This window comes from Oncorhynchus mykiss, chromosome 18, assembly GCF_057628025.1.
Source record: "Oncorhynchus mykiss isolate SJ-2025 chromosome 18, ASM5762802v1, whole genome shotgun sequence".
NCBI lineage: Eukaryota > Metazoa > Chordata > Actinopteri > Salmoniformes > Salmonidae > Oncorhynchus > Oncorhynchus mykiss.
The window spans coordinates 42916207-42933095 of NC_143039.1; the positions used below are offsets into that span (position 1 = coordinate 42916207).

Genomic DNA, 16889 nt, shown 5'->3' on the forward strand with positions numbered 1-16889 from the left:
ACTACCATAAAGGCCTGATTGGTGGAGTGCTTCAGAGATCGTTGTCCTTTCGCAAGGTTCTCCCATCTCCACAGGGGAACTCTGGAGCTCGGTCGGGTTCTTGGTCACCTCCCTGACCAAAGGCCTTCTCCCCCGATTGTCCAGTTTGGCCGGGTGGCCTGCTCTAGGAAGAGTGTTTGTGGTTCTAAACGTCTTTTCATTTAAGAATGATGGAGGCCAATGTGTTCTTGGGGACCTTCAATGCTGCAAACATTTTTTGGTACCGTTCCCCAGATCTGTGCCTCGACACAATCCTGTCTCGGAGCTCTACGGAAAATGCTTTCGAGCTTGGTTTGGGACCTTATATAGACAGGTGTCTGCCTTTCCAAATCATGTCCAATCAAATGAACATACCACAGGTGGACTCCAAGTTCTAAAAACATCTCAAGGATGATCCATGGCAACAGGATGCACCTGAGCTCAAATTTTATTGGTCACATACACATATTTAGCAGATGTAGCGAAATGCTTGTGTTCCTAGCTCCAACAGTGCAGTAATATCTAACAATTCACAACAATACACACATATAAAAGTAAAATAATGGAATTAAGAAATATAAATATTAAAGCTGATGCCCTGAAGAAAATAAGTGTGTATGTGTGTGTATATACACTGCTCAAAAAAATAAAGGGAACAATAAATTAACACATCCTAGATCTGAATGAATGAAATATTCTTATTAAATACTTTTTTCTTTACATAGTTGAATGTGCTGACAACAAAATCACACAAATTATCAATGAAAATCAAATTTATCAACCCATGGAGGTCTGGATTTGGAGTCACACTCAAAATTAAAGTGGAAAACCACACTACAGGCTGATCCAACTTTGATGTAATGTCCTTAAAACAAGTCAAAATGACTTGTGTGTGTGGCCTCCACACAGTAGTGTGTGTGGCCTCCACGTGCCTGTATGACCTGGGCATGCTCCTGATGAGGTGGTGGAGGGTCTCCTGAGGGATCTCCTCCCAGACCTGGACTAAAGCATCTGCCAACTCCTGGACAGTCTGTGGTGCAACGTGGCATTAGTGGATGGAGCGAGACATGATGTCCCAGATGTGCTCAATTGGATTCAGGTCTGGGGAACGGGCGGGCCAGTCCATAGCATCAATGCCTTCCTCTTGCAGGAACTGCTGACACACTTGTCTTGCATTAGGAGGAACCCAGGGCCAACCGCACCAGCATATGGTCTCACAAGGGGTCTGAGGATCTCATCTCAGTACCTAATGGCAGTCAGGCTACCTCTGGCGAGCACATGGAGGGCTGTGCGGCCCCCAAAGAAATGCCACCGCCAAACCGGTCATCTGGAGGATGTTGCAGGCAGCAGAATGTTCTCCACGGCGTCTCCAGACTCTGTCACGTCTGTCACGTGCTCAGTGTGAACCTGTTTTCATCTGTGAAGAGCACAGGGCGCCAGTGGCGAATTTGCCAATCTTGGTGTTCTCTGGCAAATGCCAAACGTCCTGCACGGTGTTGGGCTGTAAGCACAACCCCAACCTGTGGACGTCGGGCACTCATACCACCCTCATGGAGTCTGTTTCTGACCGTTTGAGCAGACACATGCACATTTGTGGCCTGCTGGAGGTCATTTTGCAGGGCTCTGGCAGTGCTCCTCCTGCTCCTCCTTGCACAAAGACAGAGGTAGCGGTCCTGCTGCTGGGTTGTTGCTCTCCTACGGCCTCCTGCACGTCTCCTGATGTACTGGCCTAGGTAGCGCCTCCATGCTCTGGACACTACGCTGACAGACACAGCAAACCTTCTTGCCACAGCTCGCATTGATGGGCCATCTTGGATGAGCTGCACTACCCGAGCCTCTTGTGTGGGTTGTAGACTCCGTCTCATGCTACCACTAGAGTGAAAGCACCACCATCATTCAAAAGTTACCAAAACATCAGCCAGGAAGCATAGGAACTGAGAAGTGGTCTGTGGTTATCACCTGCAGAACCACTCCTTTATTGGGGGTGTCTTGCCTAATTGCCTATAAATTCCACCTGTTGTCTATTCCATTTGCTGTTGCTGTTGTGTTGCTTCCTAAGTGGACAGTTTGATTTCACAGAAGTGTGATTGACTTGGAGTTACAATGTGTTGTTTAAGTGTTCCCTTTATTTTTTTGAGCAGTGTATATATCTACAGTGCCTTGCGAAAGTATTCGGCCCCCTTGAACTTTGCGACCTTTTGCCACATTTCAGGCTTCAAACATAAAGATATAAAACTTATTTTTTTGTGAAGAATCAACAACAAGTGGGACACAATCATGAAGTGGAACGACATTTATTGGATATTTCAAACTTTTTTAACAAATCAAAAACTGAAAAATTGGGCGTGCAAAATTATTCAGCCTCCTTAAGTTAATACTTTGTAGCGCCACCTTTTGCTGCGATTACAGCTGTAAGTCGCTTGGGGTATGTCTCTATCAGTTTTGCACATCGAGAGACTGAAATTTCTTCCCATTCCTCCTTGCAAAACAGCTCGAGCTCAGTGAGGTTGGATGGAGAGCATTTGTGAACAGCAGTTTTCAGTTCTTTCCACAGATTCTCGATTGGATTCAGGTCTGGACTTTGACTTGGCCATTCTAACACCTGGATATGTTTATTTTTGAACCATTCCATTGTAGATTTTGCTTTATGTTTTGGATCATTGTCTTGTTGGAAGACAAATCTCCGTCCCAGTCTCAGGTCTTTTGCAGACTCCAACAGGTTTTCTTCCAGAATGGTCCTGTATTTGGCTCCATCCATCTTCCCATCAATTCTAACCATCTTCCCTGTCCCTGCTGAAGAAAAGCAGGCCCAAACCATGATGCTGCCACCACCATGTTTGACAGTGGGGATGGTGTGTTCAGCTGTGTTGCTTTTACGCCAAACATAACGTTTTGCATTGTTGCCAAAAAGTTCAATTTTGGTTTCATCTGACCAGAGCACCTTCTTCCACATGTTTGGTGTGTCTCCCAGGTGGCTTGTGGCAAACTTTAAATGACACTTTTTATGGATATCTTTAAGAAATGTCTTTCTTCTTGCCACTCTTCCATAAAGGCCAGATTTGTGCAATATACGACTGATTGTTGTCCTATGGACAGAGTCTCCCACCTCAGCTGTAGATCTCTGCAGTTCATCCAGAGTGATCATGGGCCTCTTGGCTGCATCTCTGATCAGTCTTCTCCTTGTATGAGCTGAAAGTTTAGAGGGACGGCCAGGTCTTGGTAGATTTGCAGTGGTCTGATACTCCTTCCATTTCAATATTATAGCTTGCACAGTGCTCCTTGGGATGTTTAAAGCTTGGGAAATCTTTTTGTATCCAAATCCAGCTTTAAACTTCTTCACAACAGTATCTCGGACCTGCCTGGTGTGTTCCTTGTTCTTCATGATGCTCTCTGCGCTTTTAACGGACCTCTGAGACTATCACAGTGCAGGTGCATTTATACGGAGACTTGATTACACACAGGTGGATTGTATTTATCATCATTAGTCATTTAGGTCAACATTGGATCATGCAGAGATCCTCACTGAACTTCTGGAGAGAGTTTGCTGCACTGAAAGTAAAGGGGCTGAATAATTTTGCACGCCCAATTTTTCAGTTTTTGAAATGTTAAAAAAGTTTGAAATATCCAATAAATGTCGTTCCACTTCATGATTGTGTCCCACTTGTTGTTGATTCTTCACAAAAAAATACAGTTTTATATCTTTATGTTTGAAGCCTGATATGTGGCAAAAGGTCGCAAAGTTCAAGGGGGCCGAATACTTTCGCAAGGCACTGTATATATTTTTGTATTTATTTATTGGATGAGCAATATCGGAGTTGCATTGACTAAAATACAGTATATACAGTGCCTTGCGAAAGTATTCGGCACCCTTGAACTTTGCGACCTTTTGCCACATTTCAGGCTTCAAACATAAAGATATAAAACTGTATTTTTTGTGAAGAATCAACAACAAGTGGGACACAATCTTGAAGTGGAACGAAATTTATTGGATATTTCAAACTCTTTTAACAAATCAAAAACTAAAAAATTGGGCGTGCAAAATTATCTTAATCTTTCGCAAGGCACTGTACCTAGGATCATTTTGCTACTTGATTTGGAATTGTAAGACCCCTTGAAGTATCAAAGAAATATATAAAACAATTATTTAATTAAACATTTTATTTGGCCTTAATGCTATTAGCCCTTACAAGCGCACTGAATAACTTTGATACACTACAAGGAACAACAAATAGTCCCGTCCCCCCCCCCCCCCTAAAAAATGTAAAGGAAGTTTGTTCTCAAGTGTCTGTTATACAGTGCATTCATAGACGAGACTATGGGGATATTTTATATATGAATGCTTCCGCTCAGTGTTTGAGATCAATTGACACCCTTTACCATGGCACTTTGAGATTTATTTTAAACTGCAAAACCCTTATGCACCACTGCACTTTGTATACCAAGGTTGGCTGGCCTTCTCTAGTCACTAGTTCTCTAGTTTACAAAGCCATTTTGAGTTTACTACCTTTTTATTTGTGCATTTTTATTGTTCAGAAATGTGGTGGGTACTCTCTTCGTTCGCTGGACTTTATCCTGCTAACTGTTCCAAACGTCCGAACTGAATTTGGTGAAAGGGCTTTTATGTACTCTGCGCCATCGTCTTGGAACGCCTTACAAAATACTTTTAAACTGGAAGAACTTGTCCCGATTGGTATTTTTAAATCACTGATGAATGATCTTGAGACTGATTCCCTGACCGGTCAATGTTTTTAATTTGCTGTTTTTGATTTTGTTACACTTTTGTGAATTCTATGGTTTTTACTAGATTACTTGTCATTTTTCACGTTGTTTGTCTGTAATTTTTGTAATGACTTGGTGCTGCCTATCTTGGCCAGGACGCTCTTGAAAAATAGATTTTAAATCTCAATGAGCCCTTCCTGGTTAAATAAAGGTTAAATAAATAAATTCATAAATTTTCACTATTTAAGCTATCTTCACCACACTGTCTGTGTGGGTGGACCATTTCAGATAATCAGTGATGCGTACACCGAGGAACTTGAAGCTTTCGACCTTCACTGTGGTCCCGTCAATGTGGATAGGGGCGTGCTCCCTCTGCTTTTTCCTGAAGTCCACTATCAGCTCCTTTGTTTTGTTGACGTTAAGGGTGATGTAATTTTTGTGGCACCACTCCGCCAGGGCCCTCACCTCCTCCCTATAGGCTATCTCGCCATTGTTGGTAATCCAGCCTACTATGGTTGTGTCATCTGCAAACTTGATGATTGAGTTGGAGACGTGTGTGGCCACGCAGTCATGGGTGAACAGGGAGTACAGGAGGGGGATGAGCACGCACCCTTGTGGGGCCCCTGTGTTGAGGATCAGTGAAGTGGAGGTGGTTTGCGCTTTTAGTTTAGCGGGAATTCGGCCATCTATCCACGGTTTCTGGTTTAGGTAGATTTTAATAGTCACATTGGGAACAACATCGCCTATACTCTTCCTGATGAGCTCAGCCACCGTGTCCGTGTATACATCAATGTCAATCTCCGAGGCTACCCGGAACATATCCTAGTTCGCGTGATCAAAACAATCTTGAAGCATGGATTCTGATTGGTTTCTAAAAACCTGTTTTTGCTTTGTCATAATTGGGTATTGTGTGTAGATTGATGAGGGGGGGGGGGGGGATTATTTGATCAATTTTAGTGTAAGGCTGTAATGCAACAAAATGTGGAAAAAGTTGAGGGGTCTTAATACTTTCCTCATGCACTGTAAATTCTACAGTAATGTTTGCAAAAATACTATAATCTGCAAAACACTGCAGTAATTACTATAGTATATGCTACAGTATTTATTTGCATTTACCTTGCCAATTTCCCTCTCCATATCCCAATTTGTGCCACTCCTAAGTGAGAAACCAACATGCCAAGTATAGACCATATATTGTGTTCCCTACAGGTTATGAAAAGAGCAGTTCAATCCAGTAGTTTTCCTCAAGGAGAAAGCCCCCACTGCTATGTAAAATATAATAATAAAAAAAACACTATAGTAAATACTACAGTAATGTCCGCAAAAACACAACAGTAAATTATGTAGTATACTACAGTCTGCAAAAACATTACTCATTGCTATAGTATATATTTTTTTTTACTAGAGTATTTATACTATAGTAAACTTTAAATACTACAGTCATGTACGCAACACTACAGGAAAAACTACAGTAAAGTCAGCAAAAACACTACAGTGAATACTATGGTATACTATAGTCTTTTTCATGTGGGTGTGGAGCACATCCTAAAAGGTTCAATCAAGGATCCACTAGGCTCATATAGAATCTCCTCGGGTTGGTAACTAGTTTTCCATAAAACTGTCCTGCAACATCATTTCCATCATAATATAGGGATTTTATTACACTGACGACTCGCAACTGCAAGGGTGTGTTTGCTCTCTTCACCAAGCAGACTGTCTCCCAGACTGTTAGACACATCAGGCACTTTTCACCTGTTCGGCTAGCTATAACTATAGACACCATTGGGCGCCTTGCGTAGGGTGTTTGTTTCCCACCCCAGCTATCCGGCTTGGCCTCCCTGTCCCGCCGTTCGCTACATTGGTGCCAAATATGGGATGTTGACTATGGGACCATTGGAACACACCATGCTTGTGTTTTCCTAAGGTGATGCCGCTGTGACAGATCATATGCTCAGTTCTGTATCACTCTTGCTAGACTAATACAGATGTCTACCTTCCGTATTGAAACAATACGACAAGGGAAACCACGCTCTAGCAGGTTGCTCTGAGGAGGGATTGACTTAAACGTGCAAAATGGGTAAGTAAGCTGCATGCAATGTCAGTTTCACCATTTGTGCCTGTACTTTGCCCCAGGGCTGTCCAAGGTTACTTCAACCTAAACCTGTTTTTGTTGGCCATGTCAGATGTCCTTCCGTTCAACGAAGTTTCTAAGTGATAACTGCCAGAACAATCTGAGATACCAAAAACATTTCCGCCTTCCCATGTTAGTGATGCATGCAGAAGTCTGCGTCCCAAATGGCACCCTATTCCCTATAGTGCATTACTTTTGATCTGAGCCCTATGGAATAGTTTGCCATTGAGATGCGGACTGTCAGGCAATGTTGCTTACAAGATGGAGGAGACTGGAACATGATCCGATCCCATATTTTCTGTCATGATGTAAGGCATCATCTCTGAGAAGTTGGCACCAAACTTCTTATAGAAATCCACATCAATCTTGGTTTCTTTCCGAATGAACGCCAATGAGCCTCTGCGTTCACCCTATGATGATGGGATAAAAATACTTCATCAAATCAAAGTTTATTGGTCACGTACACAGATTAGCAGATGGTAGCAGTGAAATGCTTGTGTTACTAGCTCTTAACAGTTTTAGTAACTCAAGCATTTTTCTGCACCTGCTGTAACATCTGCCATAAAAAATAAACAAAAATAGTATATTTTTTGTCATGTTAATGTAAATCAGTGATCCTGCTGGTTAATCTATTGTGTAATGTCGTAATTACAGTAGTATTAAGTTGTCAGGGCTTTCTCCAACCTTGTAAGTCACTCTTACCTCTTTCACATAGCTCATGGCATCCTTGAGGTTGAGTCTGTGGAAGATGTTGAATATGTGGTCACAAGACTTCTTGGCAGAGGGCGTCATCAAGAGCCAGTACAACCACCTCTCCTCAAAGTTATTCCACCTTAGAAGGATACGAGAAGAGAGTAAAAACAAAACAATTTAGTGTTAAATTTAATCTTTGAAGGTATGGTATGTAATAAATACATTTAAATAATAGTCATAATATGATAATAACGTATTGAAATAGATAATATGATGTTAGTGTCCACATACTTGTCCCTCATGTAATTATGTCCTATTTGTCCAGAAATATCCTCTATGGCGACAAGAATGTGGTCAAAGGTCTGAAAAAATAAAAAGGATTTATTTTGTCAAGGTTATATTTAGGTTGACCATTTTCAACACTGTTAGATGAGCTGGTTGATGTTTTACAAAAGAGGGGTTTAGCAACACTCAGCCCTTGATAAACACCCTTAATCTTCCATACCCCCACCGTACTTAAGTCGTTTTTGTTGGGTATCTTTACTTTACTTTACTATTTATGTTTTTGACAACTTTTACTCCGCTACATTCCTAAAGAAAATAATGTACTTTTTACTCTTTTTACATTTTCCCTGACACACAAAAGTACTCGTTGCATTTAGAATGCTCAAGCAGGACAGAATTATGGCACCTATCAATATAACACATTGTCATCCCTACTGCCTCTGATCTGGTGGACTCACAAAACACAACTACTGTGTTGGTAAATGATCTAAGATCAGGTGTTACCCATTTTTGGAGCCTTGTGACAGACCCATGGTATCCACTTCTGGAGCAGTGTGTGCAAAAAAATATTTTTTTTGTCAGCACTTTTTCATATAAAACATTTTCAACAATGAACATTGTGAATCAAAAACAAAGAAACAGACTGACCAATGCACACCTAGATTTCCTCACAAGGATAACAACAGACTATACATTTTGAATAAATTTAGTCAAAAAGGGACATTTTCGCTCGTCCAACTACTGAGTAAACCCTTAATATGGGTCTTATACATGTGATGTAGCCTATTTGGTGTGTGTATGTATAAACAGTGGTTCTTCCTTTAAAAGTTGTGCCATACTTGCGTGCTGCCGCAAAATTCTTATTTACAGTTGAAGTCAGATGTTTACATACACTACATTTAAACTCAGTTTTTCACAATTCTTGACATTTAATCCAAGTAACCTGTCCTAGGTCATTTAGGATCACCACTTTATTTTAAGAATGTGAAATGTCAGAATAATAGTTGAGTGATTTATTTCAGCTTTTATTCCTTTCATCACATTCCCAGTGGGTCAGAAGTTTACACACACTCAATTAGTATTTGGTAGCATTGCCATTAAATTATTTAACTTGGGTCAAACGTTTCGGGTAGCCTTCCACAAGATTCCCACAATAAGTTTGGTGAATTTTGGCCCATTCCTCCTGACAGAGCTGGTGTAACTGAGTCAGGATTATAGGCCTCCTTGCTCGCACATGCTTTTTCAGTTCTGCCCACACATTTTCTGTGGGATTGAGGTCAGAACTTTGTGATGGCCACTTCAATACCTTGACTTTGTTGTCCTTAAGCCATTTTGCCACAACTTTGGAAGTATGCTTGGGTTCATTATCCATTTGGAAGACCCATTTGTGACCAAGCTTTAACTTCCTGACTGATGTCTTGAGATGTTGCTTCAATATATCCACATAATTTTCCCACCTCATGATGCCATCTATTTTGTGAAGTGCACCAGTCCCTCCTACAGCAAAGCACCCCCACAACATGATGCTGCCACCCCCGTACTTCACAGTTGGGATGGTGTTCTTCGGCTTGTAAGCCTCCCCCATTTTCCTCCAAACACAATTATGGCCAAACAGTTCTATTTTTGTTTCATCAGACCAGAGGACATTTCTCCAAAAAGTAGGATATTTGTCCCCATGTGCAGTTGCAAACTGTAGTCTAGCTTTTTTATGGTGGTTTTGGAGCAGTGGCTTCTTCCTTGCTGAGCGGCCTTTCAGGTTATATCGATATAGGACTTGTTTTACTGTGGATATAGATACTTTTGCACCTGTTTCCTCCAGCATCTTCACAAGGTCCTTTGCTGTTGTTCTGGGATTTATTTGCACTTTTTGCACAAAAGTATGTTCATCCCTAGGAGACAAAACTCATCTCCTTCCTGAGTGGTATGACGGCTGCGTGGTTCCATGGTGTTTATACTTGCGTACTATTGTTTGTACAGATGAATGTGGTACCATCAGGCATTTGGAAATTGCTCCCAAGGATGAACCAGACTTTGGGAGGTCTAAACAAAATTTCTGAGGGACTAAGCACACACACCTGAGGGGTCCCCGTGTTGACAGTCAGTGTGGCAGACGTGTTGTTGCCTACTCTTGATTTTCCCATGATGTCAAGCAAAGAGGCACTGAGTTTGAAGGTAGGCCTTGAAATACATCCACATGTACTCCTCCAACTGACTCAAATTATGTCCATTAGCCTATCAGAATCTTCTAAAGCCATGACATAATTTTCTGGAATTTTCCAAGCTGTTTAAAGGCACAGTCAACATAAGTGTATGTAAACTTCTGACCCACTGGAACTGTGATACAGTGAATTATAAGAGAAATAATCTGTCTGTAAACAATTGTTGAAAAAATGACTTGTGTCATGCACAAAGTAAATGTCCTAACCGACTTGCCAAAACTATAGTTTGTTTACAATAATTTGTGGAGTGGTTGAAAAACTAATTTTAATGACTCCAACCTAAATGTATGTAAACTTCCGACTTCAGGTGTAAGTGTCAGCTATTGTTGCCATTAATAGTATTTAGTGCTAGTTTGCCCACAAGAGGGAATCTTTGAGAAGCTAATTATTGAAGTGACATGGAGCTGTAGGCCTATGAGTCAAAGGGAGCTTTGCCTCCCGAGTGGCGCAGGCACTGCATAGCAGTTGCTAGCTGTGCCACTAGAGATCCTGGTTCGAGTCCAGGCTCTGTCGCAGCCGGCCACAACCGGGAGACAATTGGCCCAGCGTCGTCTGGGTTAGGGGAGGGCTTGGCCGGCAGGGATGTCCTTGTCCCATCGTGCTCTAGCGACTCCTGTGGTGGGCCGGGAGCATGCACGTTAACATGGTCACCGGTTGTTTCTTCTCCAATGTGTTTCTTCCTACACATTGGTGTGGCTGGCTTCCGGGTTAAGCGGGCATTGTGTCAAGAAGCAGTGCGGGTTGGGTCTTGTTTCGGAGGACACATTGCTCTCGACCTTCACCTCTCCCGAGTCGATACAGCAGTTGCAGCGATGAGATAAGACTAACTACCAATTGGGGAGAAAAATGGGGTAAAAAGTTTTAAAAATATATAAATAAAAAGGAGCCTTGAATAGAACAGACTATACGGGATAGATTTTTAGAAATTAAGCTTAATTCATTTGATGAATATTATGGTTTTTCTATTCCAAGAATAGGCTAAGGGTTTCCTTCAGGAAAATATGGCCCTGTACAACATATTTCTATTCCAAGGGAATTACAATGCAATTTGTTAGTGTAGCTGTTTTAGCGTAACTTACTTATTGGCATAAAGGCCTACTTAAATATACAGTACATCAATCAATCGCTCATGAATTTGTGCATGTCATCACACAGCATACACGTCATCCGTGACCGGTCGGGAGTAGGCCTAAGCTACTAAGTGACTGCAAGTGAAGAGCAAAATAATCCTAACAGTTCCAAATAAAAATCTGATTGATTTATCAAGACCAGTTCCCATGCTCTGTCATTCAGTGATATTTATTCCCTATTGTCCTGCTGATAGTTGAAATAAACATCTACATTTTGAAAGAGTATTTTTATCATTATTTTATTACAAAAGCATAAATACTGTACAGTATATATGCTTGATCCGACATTTTGCGGTTGCATGAGGTTTGGGGTTAGGGATGTTAAACAGAGTACTTAATACATTGTAAATTGGGGGGATTTTTTTTCTCACGCCTACAGTAGACGAGCTATTAGACTATCCTTTCATAAAGGTTGAAGAGTCTATTGTTCTGCTAATAGCCCATCCTGGAAACGTTGTTTGCAGAATTCACAGCCTGCTACGCTTGTGAAAAACAAAATGACTCCAGGTGTCCATCACTACTGTAAATAAAAAAAAACAGAATATCTAAGGGGCTTTATATAATTACGGTTAATAATAATAACAATAATTGTTGGATAACCGATAACTCTCGGAACTCATTAAGAGGCGGCTTCTATCTTCAATATGATCATTAATTCAGAAGGTTAAACCCATAGGTTTTAGGCCTGCAGTAGGTTATAATAAACGGAACATTGCGTGTCAATTCATTAACCATGTGCCATGGAATCAGTACATTGAACATTCCTTTAACTATTTTGCAATCTATATGGCACAGTTGTCAATATTTTGGTCCTTAAATTAAACTGGTATTATATATTTATCACAATTTTCTTTAAACAATTTTGGTCTTTAATGCAGGGTCGACAGAAAAATGACTTACTTTTTCCCCCTTCCACTTGATAAAGGTTCCGATTGATAATTTTTTTTGATCAATTAGTATATTTGAGTTTAACCACAATATTTGTTGTATTATTTGTTCTGTCTTTTCTGGTGGTTTAAACTGAAATTGCAATCAACTTTCTATGGCTTGATATTTTGGAGATTATTTTGTTTTCAAATAACCGAAAGTGAGCTGTTGTAATCTGAATAAAGGGAAAAAGGTCATTCTTGAACATGGGGTGAGACATTCTTACTTATTAGTAAATAAAGCCAGTTTGATATTTAGAATGATTTATTTCTGTTTTTAGTGGGAGAGAAACCAAAAGCTCACCATGCCTATTTTATCGAAAATTGTCAGGTCACATATGTTAAGTGTAAATCCCCCATTGTATTTTCCCAAGATCTCTCTTAACTCCAGGGCCAACGACAGTTTGTTGTTGTTACCTGATGCAGGACTCTAGTGCCAGAGAAGAGAGACTCTCAGACTGAAAACACGTCCATTAATTTACAAAAAAGATAGTCAATTTGTGCCACAGTTTAGACTACCGATAGATCAGCCTTCTAACTTCCCCTTGTGATAGTGTTGTGCAATAACAGAATGCCACCATCTACCACTAACAGTAATGACATAAGCTCAAGACTTTTAAAGGAAGAACCACTGTATTTGTGACGTGCTGTACATCAAATCAATTGCATGTGCTCTATTGCTCTGAATTTGCTCTCAATTGATAATTGATCATATTGGTAGAAAAAGTACAACAAATTATAGATCTGTGCGGCCCTCTGAATGATTGTCTCAAGCCAAAGTGGCCCCCTTACAAAAAATTGTGAGTAACACTGCTCTAGCGCCATCATAAGATACCAAATGCCGAAAATACCAAAGGTCATGTGGGGGGGGGGGGGGGGGGGGGGGGGGGCTCATGGGGAAAGTATGGGGGAGGAGTTGCTCCTAGTTCAGAAAGCTGATAGGCCACTAGTTTTGGGGGATGAGGGTGTCTGAGAAGCTGAATGGGACACAATAACATCTCCTTTGAGTTATTTGACAGCCAGATGCATTTGTTTTGGGCAACCCTTTTAACCCTCTTTTAGTCTGTATTTTGAGGACATTAAATATCTGGTTCACCGGTTCAACTTCAGCTACAGTCTCCTCGTTCTTCTAGTTTGTCAGCTAGCTAAGGAGTGGGTCCGCTATCGTCACAATATATACAATTTTGACTTTGTGACTGTTTTATCTAGGGAAAAACATACCCGTGGGCTGTGGGTTGTGCCAGCAGAGACGGTAGAGAAAGTGAGACAACCCACTCCCATTTCACATTCCCTAATTTTTCCTAATTTGGAGAAGTGGCTTGGAAGACGGTAGTGAGTGTATGAGCTGGGAGACAGGTATAGCTCATTCATTTGAATGGTATTCACTTTTAACATTAATGTGAATCAAGTCTATTTAATAATGTTGTTTATTTCACCTTTTACTGCAGTGGGCTAAATCAGGGTCACAGAGTGTTTCTAAAACAAATTACTTTGAAACCAAAGTATACACTTCATACACATGGTTATGGGCTTAAAAAAAGTTTAAATGTTTTCAATTTTGAGTTTACATCCCAATATTAAACTTGATAATATACATCACAAAAGACTGCAATATTACAAAAATGTTTATTAATGAAATTATGAAAAATATTAAATCACATTCCACCCATGAGGCGACTAGGTCATTTGACTGCAGGAAAGGGCTACTAAAATATAAAATGTTTGATACTGCTATTGTGTAAATGAGCCAGGGTTATAATTATGTTTTTATTTTTCAGAGTTTTTGGAGCGCGTGCTATTCTTACTGTTGAGTTAGTTTGTGTCCCGGTAGATTTGAGGTTTTTCTGTGTCGTCTGCCCTGGCAAATGATCTGGTATCCATGCAAATGATTTGGGGTTGCCTTAGTGGGCAGATTAGTACAATTTTCTTTGTCATATAAATGTTTGTTTGTATGTTGTGTCACCACTTCCCTAGAGACCTTCTGGGCTGGCTGTTCTTAAGAGGGAGCTATTTAATTCAGAAGCAGTGTGCATTCACATGCCAATTACCACCAGTGTGTTATTATACTAGAAGAATATTATACCATGAGCACTCTCTCTCACAAAGAGTTTTTCATCACGACTGTACTAGCTCACAAAGAGTGTTTCATCACAAATGTGCTTTAATAGTCTGCATGAATCTTGCTCTGCTACTAATTTATTTGTGTGTTCTCCTCTTAATATACCTTGTCGTTCATTTGACAGACCTGTGATTGACTTGTCCCGAGGACCTCCCCTTGTGTATAAAAAGGTGGTGTAGTAGAGTTTACAAAAAGTAAACACTTTACTTTGGGTATTTATTAGAGAGATGTAAGGTTTGTTGTCTGATTCTTTTGGGTTGATGAACAACAAAGACTTCTGACTAAATAGTTACCCTATTCTGTATTTTTTCAGCTAGTGTGCGTTCTGTCACTGCTGCTCTCTTCACTTTTAGCCAGTTGACCAGTGGTTTCATGGTTATTCCCTGCAACAAATAAGAAAATATAGTAAACCGGCGACAAATTAGAATATACCAGTCTGTTCAAGTGAAGACATATTACATGGAAAGAAAACAACAAATAGTGAAATATTTATGGACTGAAGTTTGACATTTAAATGAGCTATTTTACCTGCAGCATGACAGTGAAGTACACCACTAGGAGGGTGGTGCTGATCATCATGTTCTTCTCCTTGTACTTTTTCTCATCCAGCGAGACCACCAGGCCATAGGCTACTGCCCCTCGTAGGCCACCATAGCCCATCACTACCTGATCAATAAACTCCAAGGGAACCAGTCGGTATTGGTTGAGAATCCAGGTGAGAAAAAATACCCCTGTGATATAAACACACAGAGAAAGGCAGTGTTTCTGTTACATGTGTGATAGGTGAGGATTGTCTGTTAATTGAATGATTAGAATATTCTGCCCTGAAACATATAATTGTATGGAATTGATTAGGTTGTATAAAATCATAATCGATAAATGTGTAGTCCTAGTCAGAATTAGGGTAAAACAATATGCCTTTATGGTATTTTAAACACAGACTGTCTGAGCTTGATGCGGACCTGACTAGAGATTTGGGAGAGAACGGGGAGTACGTCTCAAGGACAAAGTCAGGATCTCTGTCGGCTGGGAAGTGAGATAGACAGTGTGTGCGTAGCAGGACATGTGTGTGCGTATGTTTGTGTATGTGTGTGCATATGTTTGTGTGTATGTGTGGGTGTGAGAAGTCAGTATAAAATGAATTGATTTGTATTCTTGACTTCAGAACGTTCCGTGAATAAACCTTTTTGACCATTTAGCTGGGCCTCCGTCTGTTTCATTCGACCAGGATCTTACAAATTCTGGTTTGCAGACAGAGTAATATAATTAAATTGGGTGATGTACCTGGAGAACATAATTACCCTATCAATGTGCCTTGTAGTCTTCACATTTTGCTGCATTAAAAAAGGATACAATTAGATTTTTTTCCCTACAGATACACAACCTACTTCACATTTTCAAAGTGAAATAAAATTATAGAAGATGTTCTTAATTAAATAAATAAAAAATGTCTTGATGGTGCATGTCTTCACACCTCAGAGTTATGCCGCGTTCACATGCTATCGGAGTTAGCGGAAACTCCTAGTTCTCAGTGGGAAATGAATGACCATCCAAGTGGGAAACTCAGAGAAAATGTTACCCGAGTTGTGACGTTTCTCCACTGACCATTTACCTTTTCAACCAAAAGATGACAAAAAAACAGTTTTTGACAATGACAACCTTATCAATATGGATAATGTAGCTACTCTGACCATATTGTCAATGTTAAAGAGATTATCTGGTAGTTTTGTATATTTTTTTTGCCAGAAATTCTGAAAGTAGTGCATACGAGCAAAAGTGGTCCCCAGAAATTGTGTACTACGTCACACATGTGTATATGTGACCGACCGCCTTGATTCGGTCAAATGTAGATACTTTTGAAATTGTGTTTTTTACATTGGATAAAAGCAGACACACAGAGCTAAAAAAATGGGATATCATACATACACTGCATTTGAGTAATTCTGCTTTGAAACTTGATAAACTTACTTCACTTTTGAGAAAATGGACTTTGAATGTTTTGGTTACCTACTGGAGACCTCTTTGTCTACACCCATTCAGTATCGTTCATACCCTCTTAAGCTTTAGCACCACCCATCTCTTTAAGGGTTGATCCGAGTTCTGTCCTAACAACAACAGTCAAGCACTCAAGCTGACTGGCTAACATGAGAGAACTGTTCACTGATCATTTTACTCACACTAGCAGAGCTGGTTAGGCTGTTTTTATGTTATCCAGAGTGTTGGTGACTGCAACTGTGCTGCTGGCAACAATTTGCGCTTTTTTGCCAACGTTTACTAACACCGGCCATATTCAACAGGTGTTGAGTGTTCGTAAATTCGTCAGTTATTCTGCGCTCTGGCACACTCTGACGAGAGTGCTATAAATTGGAGTAGATAGCTAGAACAAATTTACCAACTACGCCTATCAAGAGTTGTCACAGTGACAATCTATTGAAATAATTACTTGCATAGTGGAGTCTTTTTGTTAAGACATAGCTAGCTAGCTAAACAAGGAACCATAATCCTAACTCATGATGTTATTACCCTGCATGAATCTGCAACCAGGTTCAATGTTAGCTAGCTAAAATGAAGCTATAACTAGCAAAGCAAATGGCTCAGATACGAATAATAAGATCATACACGTAACGTGAGCGAGCCAGTTAGCTAACG

The 16889-nt window shown here is 40.4% G+C and overlaps 1 protein-coding gene across 1 annotated transcript in view; it reads right to left on the reverse strand.

The window, feature by feature from the left end:
• LOC110496081 (sodium/hydrogen exchanger 3-like) overlaps positions 1-16889 on the reverse strand; it is a 53161-nt gene that overhangs the window by 10480 nt on the left and 25792 nt on the right. The window contains exons 7-11 of the mRNA XM_036951039.2: positions 14769-14971; positions 14534-14623; positions 7853-7923; positions 7571-7700; positions 7127-7278 (exon numbers count right to left, since the gene is read on the reverse strand). Of these exons, the coding sequence (XP_036806934.2) occupies positions 7127-7278; positions 7571-7700; positions 7853-7923; positions 14534-14623; positions 14769-14971 (646 nt within the window). The remainder of the gene's footprint in view (positions 1-7126; positions 7279-7570; positions 7701-7852; positions 7924-14533; positions 14624-14768; positions 14972-16889) is intronic.